We start from the raw sequence: 18,309 nt of genomic DNA on the forward strand, positions 1-18,309 counted from the left end.
TATTATTTTGAGGTCAAAACAGAGCATCTTTGAATGTTGACCCTGAATAGCTAAAGTATATTTTCTATGGATTTAAATTAAGACATGTGAAACTATATATTTAATGTTGTCTAGAATGGATAACCAATTATTAATTTATTACCAAAGCTACAGTGGATAATATATCACAGAAAAAAAATTTGAATCATAAAATACTTCAGATCTGAAGAAATAATCTGGTTCACTTTCCTGTTCAAAGTGGGGCCAACTTCAAGGACAAGACATAATAAAGGAGTGGATAACTTAGAGGTTGGTTGGTTGTTTTTTTTTTTTTAATTCCTCCTTAAAAAAACCCAACCAACCAAACAAAAAAACCTGAAGGTGATTAAGTTCTGACAATTAGCCAGTATGGTAGAATAAAATGTAGAATGATGTATGCTCAGGCAGTTCAGTGATGTTGGGGTGTTTTTGAGGGCAAGAATCTGTTACGCTACTTAGTGATAGTGAAAACAAAGTAAAATAGAAATAATTCCGTATATTAATATTTGTAGTGCAAAAAAATTGATGAAGTGCTGGAGCATGGAAGAAAAATGTAAGCTACCTACAGTCTGAAGAAAGAGAGAAACAGCAGACATACGGAACAAAAAGATGATTTGAAATTATTCGTCATATGGGTTAATTTCAAAGCAGCTCTTTAAATATAAAAATGGTCAAGTGATTTTTCCTAAATGTTTGTTGACAAATTGCCTCATAGTTTTTAGGGTTGTTTTTGCCATTGTGAAACTGTTCTGTGCTACAAATCATTGGGAAACACTAATTTCTAGACTAGGCATGTGCATTAATGGAGTAGGAAATTCAGCCTTTTTTAACTGGCAGCTTCGGTTTTTTTTTTGTTTGTTTGTTTTTGTTTTGTAGCTCATTAAATGAAATGAGGAGAGATGGGTTGTAATCAAGTTGAAAGCCTTTTATGGACATGTATGTGTCTGTCTGTCACAGAGATGCATACATTGCAAATTAAGCTGCACAGGTGAAAGGTCTGCTTTGGATTTTGTCTTCATGTTCCCCCAAGTCTACAAACTTTCACAAATGGTAACTAGTTCAGCCCTCTTCTAGGTAAGAATCAGTCTTATTTACATGAGTATTTCACTTGTCTGAAATACTCTCAGTGCTGAGAAAGATCTTTCCATGACCTCCTTCAGATACATTCATTTACCAAGGGGATGACCAGTTTCTGATTTTCCTTTTTTTCACCTTTTCAGTGTGACTGAAGCCAAATCTGTTGCTGGGGAAGTGTAAATGATAAACAAATTCTTGAACTACTGCTTCACTTCCTACTTTGGATTACCAGAAAAAAAAACAAACCACCACACACTATGCTATAGAAATGTAACTATTCAACATGCATTTTATTAATGGATTTCAGCCTATGGTGTAGGTCTGTGTGCATGTGTGTTTTGCAAGAGCAAGAGGGGTTTGTGCTAAATTGAAATACATCTACGACTTGTTACAAATTATTGTCCTCAGAATATGTCTGGCCAGGAAATTATCTAGTCCTGTTTTAATTTTCCTGAAAGGATTACTTCAACTTTTTTAGCAGGGACATGTCCAGTGAAGAATGAAACATTCCTCTTCATACAAGAGTACAAGTATTCATAAGAAGCTACATACTCATTCAAAATGTTAAAAAACCCTGCAATATAAGCCCACAGTAATTAAGTGCTTACATTATTTTCTTAAAGAATGTTTTTTTTTAAACTTTTACTGATGTAATTCACTTGCATATTGTATTGGTTTATTTGTTGACCTGTCTTCCATTGTACAGTCAGTAGACAAACTGAAGAATAGGGAAGAAACTCTGTACACTCATAACTGAGAAAAGAGTGCACCTTTTTCATCTTCTAATTTTGTTTTACAGAATGACAAATCCCCAGGGCGCTCCACAAGTCGATCAAGTAACATTTCAAAGGTATGTGAAAGTTATTTCTTTGTATAGAATTTAAAGAAAACTAAGTTTATCTAATAGTACTTTATATAGTACTTTATTCTGTTTAACAACATACTCTTTATATGCTTTCTTTATAAACACCAGATTTTAGGGTTTTCCTGCCTAACATTATGTTAAAGTGTAACTATACAATTACTCATTACTGTAACCTGTTATAGTAAGTTAATAACAGTTGCAATTTTTTTTTCTCCTGCTATCTGAAACTGCTTAATGTTACATTGAAGATTTGGCTTAAGATAGACATATGACTTGATTTTTCTCCCTCTGCCCTACCCAAATAATAACAGCTGCAATGTGAAAATCTTTGAAAGTGTCATCAGTTTGGACTGAACTCATTTAACAGAAATTTATGATTCACCGAAGCCAAGATTTCTTATCTAGATGCTTTTCAGTTTCTAGGAAACGGAGAAGGGAAAAGCAAAATGCGATTTGTACTGGATTTCTTTGGGTTTAATTCCCTTTTTTCTGTATTTTTGGCTCAGATGTGGCTGAAATCTATACCAAAAAAAAAAAAAAAAAGAGAATGATATACAGAAGGTAAAAGATATAAACTCAATAATTGTTTGAATCCCATCCTAAAGCTCTGCCATATATTATGTTTGTAGCTAAAGATTAAGCACCTTGCATCCAATGCATGCACAGTATACTTAAGCTCCTGCCTCACAGTATTATTGTGTGGGATACAAACTGTAAAACTTCTTTTCTGAGAGCCATTAAAACAAACAAACAAACAAAATCTAGTGATCTTTTTCATAGAAGAAATTAAATATATGTTAGATTCTGCCTTCTGACATTAAAAAGGGGAGAAAAAAGTGCAGGGAAAAATGTGTAATACATTCAGCCTGTTACAGATATGGATAAATCTCTTCCAGATTTGCTGCCAATTTTACGTTTGTGTGTGTGTGCATATATATATGTATAAATATATATATACACTTATAAGCTTGATCACAGTGAATTGTATATTATTATTTTCACTAAGTTTTAAGTGCATCTCTACAATTACAATTACTTTAAGTCTATTTTGATTTTATATTACTTTTTCTGCCTTTCTCTTTTTAACTGTGTGGGTTACATTGTGACAAAGCATAAATGTATTGGCATTAACATGGCAGTGACTAACATTTATTTTGAATTAATTTCTGAAGAAATTACTCTAATTGCTTATTACAAAGGGCTATTTGCACCTCTTTAAGTAGTAAATTAAAAAGCAAAGTTTTCAAGCATGTGCTCAGTCTTTTCCTGATGTACAGTATCATTCTCTTGGATCATTTTTTCCATGTGAAGCTACATGCCAGTGAAGATTTTTCAAATGCTGAAAGCCATTTAGTTTGAAATCAAATATAGATTACAATAATCAAAGCATTGTCTTTTACTGCTTTCCTTTGCCTGTGTGAACAAGCTAAAAATGGTCAATGGAGAGTTGCATTTTAATAGTTACTGTGTATTGTGTATGACACCTTTTGGTGGCTTCTCGAGATCCTGCCCCAGAGCAAAGTAGATGTTGCCTGCTATCATTGGATTTTTATACCACTGTATTTGTGAAATGGAATATAGAAAAGATTCTGCAAACATCAATTCATATTTCATAATGTTTATTCAGAGAGGACACTTAAGGTTTGCAGTATATGCTCAAGCAATGTTGCATACTAGGTACAATAATTCTGAATTACATTGGTTCTGTACACTGTAGAATTTTTCAGTATATTTGTTATGTCTTCCTAACTGTGTGTATAATTTAAGATGAAAACTGGTCTGAGAAAGATATGGTGGATTCATTTCTTTCTGTTTTGGTGAACCCATGGAACAAATCTTGTGTTTGAATCACAGTTCATAGAGGTTATGCTTGTATGTGTTTCTAAGACCACCTGGTTATGTTAAAATGCTTTCTGAAAGAAATGTTTCTAACACATTGTAATTATCTTTCTGCATGTTAATTGTGAGTCAAGAGCTCCTTAGAGAAGGCTGCTCTCTTAGCAATAATATTTGAAATTCTCTGATGGGAACTTTGGGCTTATTTTTCAGCGCAGAGAAACTTGGGCTTGAAGCAAATTGCCTGTTTTTTCTTTTGGCTCAATTGCTTCTCAAAAGCCTGGAGCAGGTGTTAGAACATTTTTTATTTACAAGTCTCTGAAGCATCCATCTAATAAAACTTGGCTGAGTTACATCAAGAAGAAGTGAGGTGTTCACTTCAGAATATTCTCTGCTGGAGTATTCATTGGTCTAATTTGAATATGGAGGAAAAACAATACAAAACCACAAATCAAACCAAACAACAACAACAAAACAGAGAAAAGAAAGAAGGAATTTATTTTGCTATATATTTATGCAGTTTCTAGCATTTTTTATGTCAGGTTGGGCTCCTCTTACTAAGATACAAATTAAAACCAAAAAGCATCAGCATGTCAAAGTATTGCCCACTGAAGTTTTAGATGAAAAAACTATTGTTGACAGTTTATTGGTTGTCCATTTCAGCTACTTGGTTTGTGATTTTGAAATATATTTCACAAATTTAGTATCAATTGATATAACATGTTATGTAGTATTTTATCCTTTTGAATGATAAATTTCCATTCAATCTCTTCAATTAAAATTGAATGTTCTTTCATATGGGTTTGTTGTTGTCTAATTTTTCATCCTCTCTCAGTAGGAGGTGAATTTATGAGGAGTCCTCTATCCCAGTTGGAGCAGAACTCACACTTTTTTTTTTTTTGTTTGTTTGGTAATGGGTAAGCATGCCACCATGTCTTTGGCAGTGATACCAACAAAGGATGTATAATACCTTCTGTCTGAATTATTGAAGCACAAGTGATAGTGTTTATGGTGGAAAAGGCATAAAGGAACTTAAATGTTCTTTTTAAAGAAGTTCATATCATGGATTTCAACAATCTGAAAGGATTGCAGCATCTCCATGATACCTCTTGCATGCCTGAATCCTAAAGAGCAAAGTGTAACCCTTTGCATTTTGCTACAGGGGACTGCACTCAACAAGTTGATCCATATTTGTTATTCTCATTGTTCTTTGCAAATTTCACATGAATCATGAATGACTGTTCTTTTCCAGGTTGGTGGGGTTGTTTTGGTTTTTTTGTTTGTTTTTTTTTTTTTTTCAAGGAACCATGTAGCTCCATCCTTTCCAAGCATAACTTTGAGACTACTGTACTAAGCAACTGAGAAAATGTAGAACTTTCAAATAAGAAAATAAACCAAAAAAAAAAAAAAGTCCCTGCTTTTGAAAAGTGTGAAATGTCAGCCTTTGAAAATGCTGTTACGGTGAATAATACCATGTAAACAAAACCAGCGTTAAAATATGAGTGTAAATGTTATGTTAGTCACCTAAATGATTCTTCTTACTCATACAAAGGTGAAGACTCACCTGGCACTTAACTCTCATTGCTTGTGGAAAACAGCACAAAGTAAACAAGTTAGTGAAAAGTGTTTTGTTCATCAAAACATAAAATAAAGAAAGGCAAAATATAGAACTAGATACCATGACATAATTATTGCTGTACTTTTTTTTTCCTCCTCTCATATCTAAATGCTTGGGTCATTTCCACCATGTTTTTAGACCTGAGGCCTTATTAAAATAAAAGCTTATAAAGATGGGTTTTATCCATCAGAAGTTGCATTGTTTACAAAGCAGTAATTTTCAGATGAAAATGCACAGACTGTGTCTCCTGCTGAGCTTATTGCATGCAAACTGCTCTAATATTCTAACGTAGCTATTCTTCCAAGGTACACCATTATTTTAACTGCTTTTAAAGTATATTGGCTGGTGAAATCTGAAGGATTCTGTGATGCATCACTGCTATAAAGCACACCTAGTAGGAGAATAAAAGCGTTAAGTCACGTTCCCTGTCTGCCATACCATCCCTCAATTTTCTGCAACTTTTACTTAAGCAGTGTTGCAAACTGAGTAGCTTTTGGCAATTCCTCTGGTCTTCCTTATTCAGAACAGAGGCACTAGAAGACTCATTAGCCTTCTTGGTGATACATGTGAGATCATTTTATATCAGCTGCTCATTACATCTAGTTTGTTGGTTCAAAGCTTAACTCCATATGAATGCTGTGCACTTGTTGAACATGTTTTTACTCAGAGTTTCTGTTAGGTCAAAACAGAGATCTTCTCTCTTCTTATGAAGATCACAGCTTGATTTGAGTTCTTGGACTAGTTTAAAATTTCAGCGTTAAGTAATAGATGATCAGTGAAGACTCATTTTTTGCTATCATCAGTGAAATTCTGACAAATCTTAAACACCAAAGCAAAAGCAGTCTTGATTTGAAATTATTTTTTTCATTAGTTGAACTTCATTCTGTTTCCCTTTTCTGTCTTTACTAAAGTCTTCTAACACAGACACATGATATTTAAGTCCTCTTGTGACAGATGATTATCATCTGTCCTGAAAGCTCCATATTTACCAATGTTCTTTTTGAAAGGTGCACTATCAACTACTGTGGAATATATCCAGTCATGTCTATTAATTGAATTGCATATCCTTAACAAGAGGGTTCATCTGAACTGGCCAAGACAGCAGAATGTGGTGACTAGGGAATATCTCTCTAGTAACCAATGTTTTGAAATGCCAGACCTAATCAGCTAGAATTGGTATTGTCCTTCAAACATCTCCCTTGTACTGATGGCACAGAGAAATGAGCTGACTTGCTTATAAATTGATTCTCATACAACTGTATTTTGAATTACCACATTCTGCTGCTGATACAAGTTGCTATAATAAAATTAGTACAGTGCTTGTTTAATTTTCCCATTCCAGTGACCTGTACAATATAGCTGTCTGAAGCAGACATTCATTTGAGAAACACTATTTTTAAAAAAAGTAAATTATTCTGCCTACCAAGTCAAATTAAAATTCATAGCATCAGTCTGATCCTTCTATTCAAAAAATACAGTAGCTCAAAATATTCTATGTGCTAAACAGCAATACAGCAATGGGATAGCAATTATAGCAATAAGATCCATGTGCTTGAAACCGTTTCTAACGTGTTCCATGTACATTTGCATAAGAGCCTGATCGATATGATGCGAGCAGAATATTCTCAAATGATCATGTTTCAGTTGGCCAAATATGCCTTTAAAATAAACTTGATGCTACTTAAAAGATTTTTTTTTTTATTTTATTGCTAAAGCTGGCAGTAAGGATGATTAAAAAAAAAAAACCACCCAAACATCTGTTATGAGCAGAGATGATGGACTTATTCAATGCTGTGTTTTATAGAAGCACAGTATTGCAAGGTAGTGTCAACTGAACAAATGTAGAGCTTGTGAAAGGTACAACATGTTTGGGTTCATCAACCCTCTCTGCCACTCAAAGGAAGCAAAATGCTGTACCCTCCTAGGATCTAACTTGCAACTTCCATGTGGCTCTGTGCTGTGCTCTGTGAATACACCACCTGACTGAATGCTGGGAGCCTGGATTTAAGAATCTACTTCTTTTTTTAAAAAGTGTTTGGGATTTATAGCTTATAGAGGAGATGTCTAAGAGGAACTATTACCCTAAGAAATGAGGTTAGCCCTGAGGCAGTGTTGGCAACAGAAAGCAGATGCAGTTTATGCTGTCAGATCATGGCTAGGGTGAAGAAGCAAAGGAGTTTGGGGAAAAAGGTCTGGAATTAAGCTTTCAGCAGACTTGGAATTTACTAGTTTAAAAAAAAAAAAACCACCTTGACTAGCTATTGGTGATTATATTCATGTGATCTGTGGTAGCAGAGACAGACCTAACATGAACAGATTCTTCCACTCCTATTTAATTTGCACAGATAAGAATGGAATTGTTTACAAAGTAAGGTTTTCTAGTACCTGTGAGATTCATAACTAAACATCAGATATCAAAACCACTCTTTTTCTGGGTTTTAGACATCACTCCATCATCTTCATTTCCTCAACACTGGACATTTTTAAAGTTAGATTGGACAGTGTTCAACCATCTAGTCTATGCTTTTGCCAGGAAAGAGACCACCGAGGCCCATTCCAACATGGTATTCTATGATTATACCATTAAAAGGTATTTTAAAGTATATAAAAATAAATTTGTATTTAAAAATCATAGAATCCTATTAAACGAAATTTACTCACAGACAAGACTAAATTATCTTGTGCATAACATATTGGACTTTTCTTGCTTTGTATTTGAAGACTTAAGGAGTGCACTGCTTTTTTGGTGTTTTTTTTTTTTTTTTTTTTTTGTTTTGGTTTGGTTTGGTTTGGTTTGGTTTTTTTGCCTTCCTGGATGACATTTGCTCCAATAGGGATTAGACAAACAAGCAAAAGGTATTTGTGAGGTTTTTTTAAAATATTTTGATGTAAATTGTTTTAGAAGGAAATAAGCCTTCCTCTGAATTATGTGCAACTAAGTGTAACATCATTATGCCAGTGCAGAGGAACTAGAAAGTAAATTTGACTGAGCAGGACTGAAACAGTCCAGATGTCTTTATAGCTGAGAGTGAAATGTAAGATTTAAGCAATCAAACTGGTAATGTAATTTTTATCTTAAAATAATTAGATTTCCACCTGTCTCCAGTCCAAAAATAAATGTAAAAGCTTTTCAAGGCATTTATTTGAATTGTTGGCTTGACTCCAGCCCTCTTAAGAGCAGTCTAGCTGACTTCCTGCTTTAATAGCTGCTGAAAGTTTCTTTAACTTGTGCAGACCTCCTGTACAGCTACTGGGCCAGCTTAACCATTCTCCTCTAAAAGGTAATGCCTGTGGCAAGGTGATATTTGACTCTATGGATGCATTTTCTTAGCAGTCCTTCACCTGGGGTATATACTGGAGGGATGTATTGTTTTGGATTTCTTTCACACAGCAGCAGCATGTAGCTCAACAACATGACTCTGGTGCTGATGTCTATATTTTTCCTCATAAGTATCTCGAGGTATGCCTATTCACTTAAAACCAATCACAGAAACCAACCATACATATAGCATCTGTTTCTAATATGTCTGTAAGAAAAATTCATATTCCTTCACAATGTGTAGTTGAAGTGTTGCTTTTGTAGAAAAAGAGATATGAAACAAAACCAATTTATCTCACTGATACTTGCGCTTTTTTCCAGCAGTAGATTGCACATAGACACACCAATGTTCACAGAATTACAGAATGGTAAGGGTTGGAAGGATAGTAAGGGCTGGAGGTCATCTAGTCCAACCCACCTAAAGCAGGTTTGCCTAAAGCAGTTTGCACAGGAGCACATCCAGTCTTCAGTCTTCAGTGTTCTTCCTCTGCCTGGCAGACCCAGGCACTGAAAAACAACGTTTGAACATAAGGACTGTGCCTAAATGTTTTATTATTGAATTTCTCAAGTTGGCTTATTTTTCATATTTCTGAGTTTCATTTCATGGAACTAGTAGTAAAGAAAGAATCATGTCTTTGGTGTTGTGATATTAATTAAGAATTTAAAAGTGTTACTTGAATTCTGAAAGCTAGAAGTTTAGTTTAGTGCAAAAGTACCATTCTGAAGTCTCAGCTGGTATCTCATTAAAAGCAAAAATGCACATAGTGGTGTTTGATAGTTCTAAAAGGTCTATGCATGAAATATACTGGATATTAAGAACCATGGGTAACACTGATGTGTTAGCAGATACTTGCTGTATTTATTTATTTTTACTTTCACTATTAATTTTCGAACTGACATCACAAAAATGTCTGTGAAAGGTGAGCCAGAAATAATTTCAATTATGGACTGTGTATGTGACTGAATTTGATTTGCTAGTACAAAAGCTTGGAGTGATAGCCTTTACATCTTTGTATTATTTGTACTCTGTAATCTTAGTCATTCTTCTCTTGCATCTGGTGCATGGTCTTAGGGTTATAGCATTTTGTCTCCATTAGGTAGTGGTGCTCAATGGGATATGCATACTAAAAGCTGATGCCTTTATCAGCTAAAGGAAGATCATAGCTTTAAGAATTATTTGCATTGAACCCTTTTCCCACAATAGTGTACCTTGTGAGTGATCCTGAAGAATTGTAAAGCCTTGGATTTAAATTTGGAATCCATACAGTATGCTGCCTGTAGACTGTGAGGCAAATTGAAATGGCTTGCTGTTAACACCATCAAAATACGTTTTCATTGGAAGTATTGAGTTACCAAATCTACAATTCGTAGCAACGACCTTATGAGAAAAATGTCGCATACTAAATGTGTTTTACAACTCTCCTGCTGTCTGAGAATGTGATCAACCCTGTCCAAATGCAGCCTGCAATTTTGTTCTTCTCAGGCTTATCAGGTTTACATCTTTTCATCTCTTTCAGAAGAACTGATTGGCATGAAAGTCTTTTAAAACATATTTTAATTTTCTTGCTGTTCTGTCAGTCCACTTAACATAAATTAGCTTTGTGCTCTTCTTCACTCAGCATAATGTAAATGCACTTCACTCCATGTTTGATTGCTTGAAATAAAAACAACACCATTTCTTTTAGACATTTACAGTAGATCAAAACCAAAATGAAAATTCAGATGTTGAAAGCTACTTCCTTAAACAGTGACAAAAAGTAGTCATGAGTGAATGAGAGCTGAAACACTTCAGTCTTAGTTCCACAAATAGGTTTTGCTTTTGGTCAGGCTTCCTGTATTTTTTGAGCTTGCATATGTTCAGAAGTATGCTATGAACAGCAGCAACAGTTGCTTTAATTTTGTAATCATGTGGCAAAGCAGTAAAATATCTGCAATGTATTTTATGGACAAAGATTCCAAACTGTCTAACTTATTTCAACAGGCAAGCAGTCCTACTACAGGAACAGCTCCCAGGAGTCAGTCACGGTTGTCTGTCTGCCCTTCCACTCAAGACATTTGTAGGTATGTGCTGAGAAAAATATGCTCTAATCTGGCTGATAATTGTTAGTTGTTTTTATTAAATAATACGTAGCTGTTGCTTCTGCTTAACACTATTCATAATTTACATAGACTTTAGTTTTCTTTTGATCTCATATTGTTTTGGATCTGGTCTTGCATTTCAGTCTTGTGTTTTTCGATTAAAATTCATGTTCTCATTTTCATCCTTTTTCTGTTATTTCTCTCCTTCCACCCACCCTTACCATTTCCATCCCTTTCCTTTGCTTACTGCTTTGTCTAGATCTACTGCTTTGCATGATTTGTCAGAAGATGAGCTTGAACATGCAACCCCTGTCATGGTGCTGACCCCTTCTAATAGGGAGTCTGGTAAGAAACAAGTAAAACGAAGGTTTAGGCGGAAAAGAGAGACTGGAGACAATGGTGAGCATACAGAAAAACAAGGAAAGGGGAAAGACTGTAAATTGCATCCTGAGCCTGCAAGATCCAGCTGGAATGCATCTGATACGTCGTCATCTTCAGATGAGAGTCACTGGGCTCAGGCTAGAAGGAGAGCAAGAGAAAAAGCCAGAATGACCAGGAGAGGGAGAAGGACCAATAGATCATGCAGTAACCAGGATGGGTCCTCAAACAATAATGCATTTGAACTTGTCAGCTTGGGAGCACTGGGGAAAAAGAAGCAAGAAGTGTCAGACCCTGAGAATCCTACTTTAAATCACCGCCAAAGGAGGGTTCCAAGGCTTAAGGAATCACAGTCTTCAGCATCGTCACAGGAAGCAAGGATTTCCTCAAGAAAATGTGGGAAAAGCAAAGGAAAAAGCTGCTATGGAGAGCGGCAGCCTGAATCTTTCCTTAGATACAAGAAAGATTCGAAGGACTGCTTTGCAGAGGCAGGTTCTGGCAGTGATGCTCTGTCAGCCCCAGATAAAGGAGTACCTGCTGGGGCAGGGCCCAGTATGGCTGATGCTGTTCAGAAGCCTCCAGTGTTGTGTGATGACTGGTCTGATGATTTAGAAGTATGCAGGTTAGTCCCGAATAAGAAAGGTATAATGTTCTTAAGAGCAATTTCTCACCACAATGGGCTGAGTGCACTTCTCTTGACTACTTTCCATCACGGTTTCTCAGTGACACTGAGTTCCTGTCACACTGAGTTTCTGACTAGTCTTATGCCTGCTCTTCTGACTAGACAAGCCATAAGAAATAACACAAAAAGCTTTGTTACAGAGAAATTAGCATACGTAATTCTGAAGGCATGCTCCTCTTATTTTAAAACAGTAAGCCCACAAAGGTATCCAATTTTTTTTTCTTTGCTTTGTTTTTTCTTCATGAGGACAGATACAGTGTGTTCTCTGGCAGAGTATTGCTGTGATTTAAAGCTCCAGCCATAGGCAGAGAATGAGGCAGACTGCCAGATAGCTCAGTTCAATGGGATATGGAGTTTTCCCTCCATTTAATCCTTTTTTGTTATTTTTTATTAACTTACATGAAATTAATGATCTTGATTCAGTGTTCAGCTACCACTACCACAGCAATAAGATGGATGGTATCAGCAAAACACCCTTTCCAGTCAGGCATAGGTTGTACATGAATTTGCACTGCTGAACACCTCTAGACTGTGAATGTGTAGAGCTTGTTTGGTACCCATTGTGAGGCTTAGAATGGTACAAAGGATGACTGGACAGAATAAGCATTAAAATAAACTTTGGGAAAGATACCTGTGGTGTGAAATGAAGTCAGGTGTGAGCATTTTCCCTTGAATATCAGAGTTAGCTGGCCACTGCTGAGCTGAAGTTGTAGTAGACAACTGGATGGACTTGAGTTACTCAATTTAGTGGCAAAAGAAAATGCACCATCCTGTAAGTTTAACAGAACTGAAACAAGGGGGTTGGGTTGCTTTTATTAATATTCTTTCTCCTCAAACTGGTGAGCCAGCATTTACTCTCCTCTACAAAGTGCAAATGAGGACCAGGCTGTTTCTTGCTATGGTAACCCAAAACTTCTCACTTTTCTCTTCTGGGAAGAAATTTGCATGGAAATGTAAACACAGTCAGAATGAGGAAGTTCGTGATGCCACATCATGCAGTTTCACAGTATACTTCAACCTAGTAAAATGCTACAAAGATCCTAGTTTTAAAAAGAAAAAAAGTTTATATACAGGCATTGTGCTTTTTCACAGCACATACTGTGCACTCCTTGTTACGTTTACTGAGAAAGAGCAGACTTTTCAGTTGTCCAACTGTTGTCTGTCATGATAATTTAGGATTTTTCAGAGCAATGGCCAGTTGGCACCATGTCCAAGTCCATGGACCAAGTCCATGACTTGGCACCTCTTCACCTTACAGAACTGCAAAGAGAGAGTAGCAGTAGTAACCGGGTTGCACATTTTTTAAGTATGCCTGCACGATACGATGCAGAAATGTGTGCAGATGACAACTTGTTATGATAACAACTTGAGTTGTCTTAAATTTCTGAACCACCAAGCCTGAATGTGTTGAAGATCCAATGTAGCAGGCACAGTACATATATAATAGAGACATTCAATAATTATTAAAATGAGCTACCCAGAAAATCAAATAAATTATTTCAGCGTGAGTCTTTAAAAGGGTTTAACTATACCATGTTAAAAGATAATAGAAATTAAAGCCTAAGTTGTATAATTGTCTCATGAAGATAAATCCTAACTCTCGCCTTAGTCCCCAGGCTTAGACTTTGTTTTCAGATGGAAATTGGAGTCTACTTCTTTATCTATCTTTTTGACTCATTCAATTTTATTATAATTATTGGGCACTTTTTATAAGACTTGGAACTTGGTTCAAGGATTGACTTTTTGGATGTGCATGCAAACTTTTCAAGAAAGCTCTTCTTTAGTAGAGAAAGGTTGAAAAGTTTTGCTAAGTGTGTGTCCCTAGGCTCACTATCGGTGGAGGTGCTCTTTGAACAACTGATGCAGCTGATAACTTGGGCTGTTGTGCAAACTTTGTCATGAGAGTTGTAATTGCATTTTTCTTCATGTCAGGGATAATGATATTTTGTTGTTGTCATTACTAGGTGTATCATAGTGATGGCAATACATCTAGGAAAGGTTTTATAAAATCAAAAGCATGCTAATTTTTCATGGCCAGTAAATTGTCTTAGTTCGCAGACAGCTGAAGAAAAAGGAAGACATGTCTTTAGTGCCTTATCAGTGGAGACTGCAGTTTCTGTTCCTCAGGGTAGGTCTGTGCACATAGTCAACTCATGATCTGTGATACATTTTTCTGCAGATTCACCTGGAAAAAAAAAAGTTTAGGTTTCAGTGCACACGTGCACAATTACAGTAACCATTTTTCTGCATGAGAAATAGAAAAAGAAGGGGTTTGTGACGTTTAATCTAAGAGCAGAATTAACATGTGATGTGGGAAAATTTGCTTTCTGGAGCTGTTTCTTCAAGTTTTTCCTTCTAGGTATTTATATCTTCTAGTTGATGTGACAAGACCTAGATGGGATTGTGTGGAAATAGCAGAAAACTGAGGATATCAAACATTTCAAGGTGCTGGTTATTTTGTCTTTGTTTGGGTAGGCCATTTTTTTATTTACTTCCTTATGAATTACTGTCAGTAGGGCTCGTTTATATATGCATATAAGACAGTTTCCTCAGTGTGCATTTAGCTGCATGAGCAGGAATGTGATCGAACCTACTCAATTCTAGCATAAGCACATTAGTCAGATAAAGTATTATAGGACTGTAGTGGTGCAATATATACATCAGATAGTTAAATCTTGGTCACTTCAAGTGAAGACATGAATCCTTCTAGTGTAACTGTTACTGTTTCCAAAATGGTAAAAAAATGTCATGGCATCAATTATGATCTTTATAATTTCTTCCTTGAGCATACCCCTTTTTTCTGATACCTGTTGGAAGGCAAGGTTTTTGCATCTGGGATTAGGAGCAACTGTATAGTTTCTGACTATACTGAATTGTTTGGGCACTTTTTTTTTTTTTTTTTTTTTAATTCCCAGATTTTCTAAATCATACAGCTGGATTTGTCTTCTCTAAAGCTGCCCAGTGTCTGAGATTTTCTTCACATGTACTTTATTCTAAAATTTGACATAATGCTTGAGGCACAACCTCTAAAACAGATTTTTTTGAAATAGCATGAGGGTAAACTCCCTAAAGGAAAAGCTGTTTGTGGGACACAATGAAGTGAGTGGATTGTGAGGATTTATTCTCATGAATTTTCACATGGGAATCCCTATGGAAAGAAAATTGGTTGGCTGATATTGCCACTAGTGTCTCAGAAGTGCTTTGTGTATTGACTCTGAATTAATCTTGTGGTATTTTCATTGTTTATGATGGGAGAACTGAAAGATATTTTCTGTTTGACTAGTTATGGTTTTGATGTAAAATTGCTTTGTGGTACTACTGCAGTCATTTCAGCATAACACTGAACTGTAATTAGCTAAGAGAAACCACAAGGTGGAGTTTCTCCCAATGAAAAAAGTCCTTTCCTGAAATAGAATTTTGATTGTGTTAAATTCCATGAATGACTCTGTACAGAGTCAGGTAATGACAGACTCTCATTTGAGGAGTAAATAGAGGAGTAAGACATGCTTGAAGACTGGTAGGAGTGGGGAGAACTAGTAAGTGAGATGATGAAGCTGATTCATGAAATCTACAGCATCTACTTAAAATACCATTTTTTTTAAAATCAAGTTTTAAAATTTAGTGTAGGACATAAAAGGCCATTACAAACTTAGGAAAAGACTAATATGGGTATTTTTATGTTAATACAATCATAGATAGGAAGAAGTAGTATACATAGCATTTGACAAGAAGCAGTAAGATTGCGTAGTTTTTCTGAAATAAAGTATTGTAACAGAGATTTATTTCATTATATGATTTAGTAAGACCTGCAAAAGTAGTATCTTGCATGAAAATGCTTGCAAACTAAAATATTAATGTAATGGAATGCTCACACAATCAATAGACAGCCTCTTGGGAGGAAACAAATCCTCATGGACTTTGGGGAAAAAAGAGAAAGGTGGACAGAAGATAGAAATATAGGTTCAAATCCTACCATTGAAATGTAACACTCATTTAAAATATTTATACTGAAATCATGAGGTTGAATCCAGTAAATAATTATACTGTAGTGCAGAATGCATAGACCTGAGAGACCATCCAGAATCCTCAAAAAATCACCAAAAAATGGAGGATGCTGAACTGCTATACAGTAGCGTTTGGCTGAAGAGACATCTCTGTTTCTCTCAGGGATCTTACTATCTTGGGGCCTCAGGATGATACGTTCCTCCATCGGGAGCCAGACATCTGAATCTTGTCCTTCGTTTTGGTTTCTCATCCCTTGCTTTTATAGAACTAATGATTACTTTCCTTTTCAAAGCCTTCTTTTTGCAAGGTAAATTTCTTCTAGGAATCTCTTGTGTTTTGAGGAATCTCCTCCTCTGTGTGATGGTCTAGTGGTTCATCAGTCTTTGAATCAATATGAAATCCTGGTTAATTCTATTCTGTACCTGATGGTTCAAAGCCCATCTGTCACTTCTTTAGCCACCTGGTTATTCAAACTCTTTTGGAAACTCCATGATTCAGAAGGATGCAAGGTGTACAAAAAGAAAAGGCAAGCATCTCTTTGTTGTAGTTAGGGTCACTTAACTAGGGAAGGATTCCTAGTTTCTGCTATTGTCTCTCAAAACCTGTTCTTATTTTTGATGCAAATAGGTGAAATGGCACTACTTCCTGCTAAAAGATTTGAGCAAAACACTTGGTTTCAAGAGTCCCATTATTAAATACTTAAAGCTTATGCGTATGTTCTTTAAGGAGTTTCATTATTTAAAGCTTTGACTTTCACTAGGCAGGTGAGAGGAAAACTAAGTCCTTTTTTAAGGACTAAATAAAAGATTTAGTGTACTTTTGCTAATGTTATTTGCTCTTGGGTCTCTGATTCTGATCATGTTTGAAGAAATCAAGAGAAAGCTGCATCAAGACCATTATGAAATTCCATTGATGTGGTGCAACATTTTGAATTTGTTTTTTTTTCTAGTCAGGTAATGACTGTACAGCATAATGGAAGGGCAACAGTGGCATGGAAAAAGCATACCTATTGATTACAGTTGGTATGAAGAATTAATGTGCTTCGTTCACACTGTTCAAATGGAGAGTAAGACCAATTTGTCATTTAGATTACATAATGATTAAATCATTGTTGTGATTTAACAATGGAAAGAATAGAAACAAGATGAAGAAACCACAAAACCCTGACAAATGAAAACAAGGGAAATGTGGCATTCTGTAGCTTATTGCAGGTTGAACGTGTTTAGTGAATTTAACTTTTTTTCTCCAAGTGGTAAATTATGGCAGAGCAAAGTTGATAACTCTGATTGTTTTTTTGGTTTCTTTTTTCCTGCAAATTGCTCATAAAGCTTTAATTTTAGGTTCTATTTAAAAGCACTGTAAGTGCTTTGTAAATTGCCAGAAAGAATATTGACAGGAGAACAGTTTTCTTGGGGTTATCAGAGAGTAGCAACAGCAATTTCCTGTACACTTTTGCAAAACTGTGGAATGGGTTTATTTTCGTTCAATCAGGAGCCTAATCCTCACAGCCAAAAGTCAAAGCCAGGGCTTCATTTGGTCCAACATGTTCCAGCTATGCTTTTTCTCCTCAACCAAGGTTCCTTTAGAAATAGTGAGATAATAGCAAGGAGATGTACCCACTGAACAGGGCTATTAGAGAACAATATGTAATATTACAATATGTAATTATTGTGTGTAACTATGTCATTTATAGTCCTTAAACATTATCATACATCTTTGTCAGTATGCCCATGCCTCCATATACAATAAATATACTATATATATAATAATATATAATAAATAAATATAATAAATAAATAATATATAATAATAAATAAATAATATATAATAATAAATATACTATATATATAATAATATATAATAAATATATTAATGCTAAAAAGAGGGGCAAGAGGAGGCTCCACTCTTTATTGGACGTGGAGGGTAACATTGTAACTAAGGATGAGGAGAAGGCTGAGATTCTAAATACCTTCTTTGCCTCTATTTTCAACAGTAAGGCAGGAGGACTTCAGGATAACTGGCCTCCTGAGCTGGTTGATGGGGTCAAGGAGCAGTGTTGTACTCCTGAAATCCATGTGGAATTAGTTCGAGACTTGTTGAGTCACTTGGATATTCACAAGTCCATGGGACCTGATGGGATTCATCCTAGGGTGCTGAAGGAGCTGGCAGATGAGCTGGCCAAGCCTCTCTCCATCATTTTCCACCAGTCCTGGCTCACTGGAGAGGTCCCAGAAGACTGGAAACTGGCCAATGTGACGCCCATCCACAAGAAGGGACGAACAGAAGAACCTGGGAACTACAGGCCTGTCAGCCTGACCTCAGTGCCAGGGAAAATCATGGAGCAGATTGTCTTGGGGGCAATCACTGCGCACCTGAAGGATAGCCAAGGAATCAGGCCCAGCCAACATGGATTTAGGAAGGGCAGGTCCTGC

The 18,309-nt window shown here is 35.9% G+C and overlaps 1 protein-coding gene across 1 annotated transcript in view; it reads left to right on the top strand.

Annotated features, from left to right (window-relative positions):
- The window catches only part of MARCHF1 (membrane associated ring-CH-type finger 1), a 72,090-nt gene that overhangs the window by 32,704 nt on the left and 21,077 nt on the right, over positions 1-18,309 (top strand). The window contains exons 2-3 of the mRNA XM_054383203.1: positions 1,895-1,945; positions 10,715-10,794. Of these exons, the coding sequence (XP_054239178.1) occupies positions 1,895-1,945; positions 10,715-10,794 (131 nt within the window). The remainder of the gene's footprint in view (positions 1-1,894; positions 1,946-10,714; positions 10,795-18,309) is intronic.

This window comes from Indicator indicator, chromosome 8 (genome assembly GCF_027791375.1).
Source record: "Indicator indicator isolate 239-I01 chromosome 8, UM_Iind_1.1, whole genome shotgun sequence".
In the NCBI taxonomy this organism is placed as follows: Eukaryota; Metazoa; Chordata; class Aves; order Piciformes; family Indicatoridae; genus Indicator; species Indicator indicator.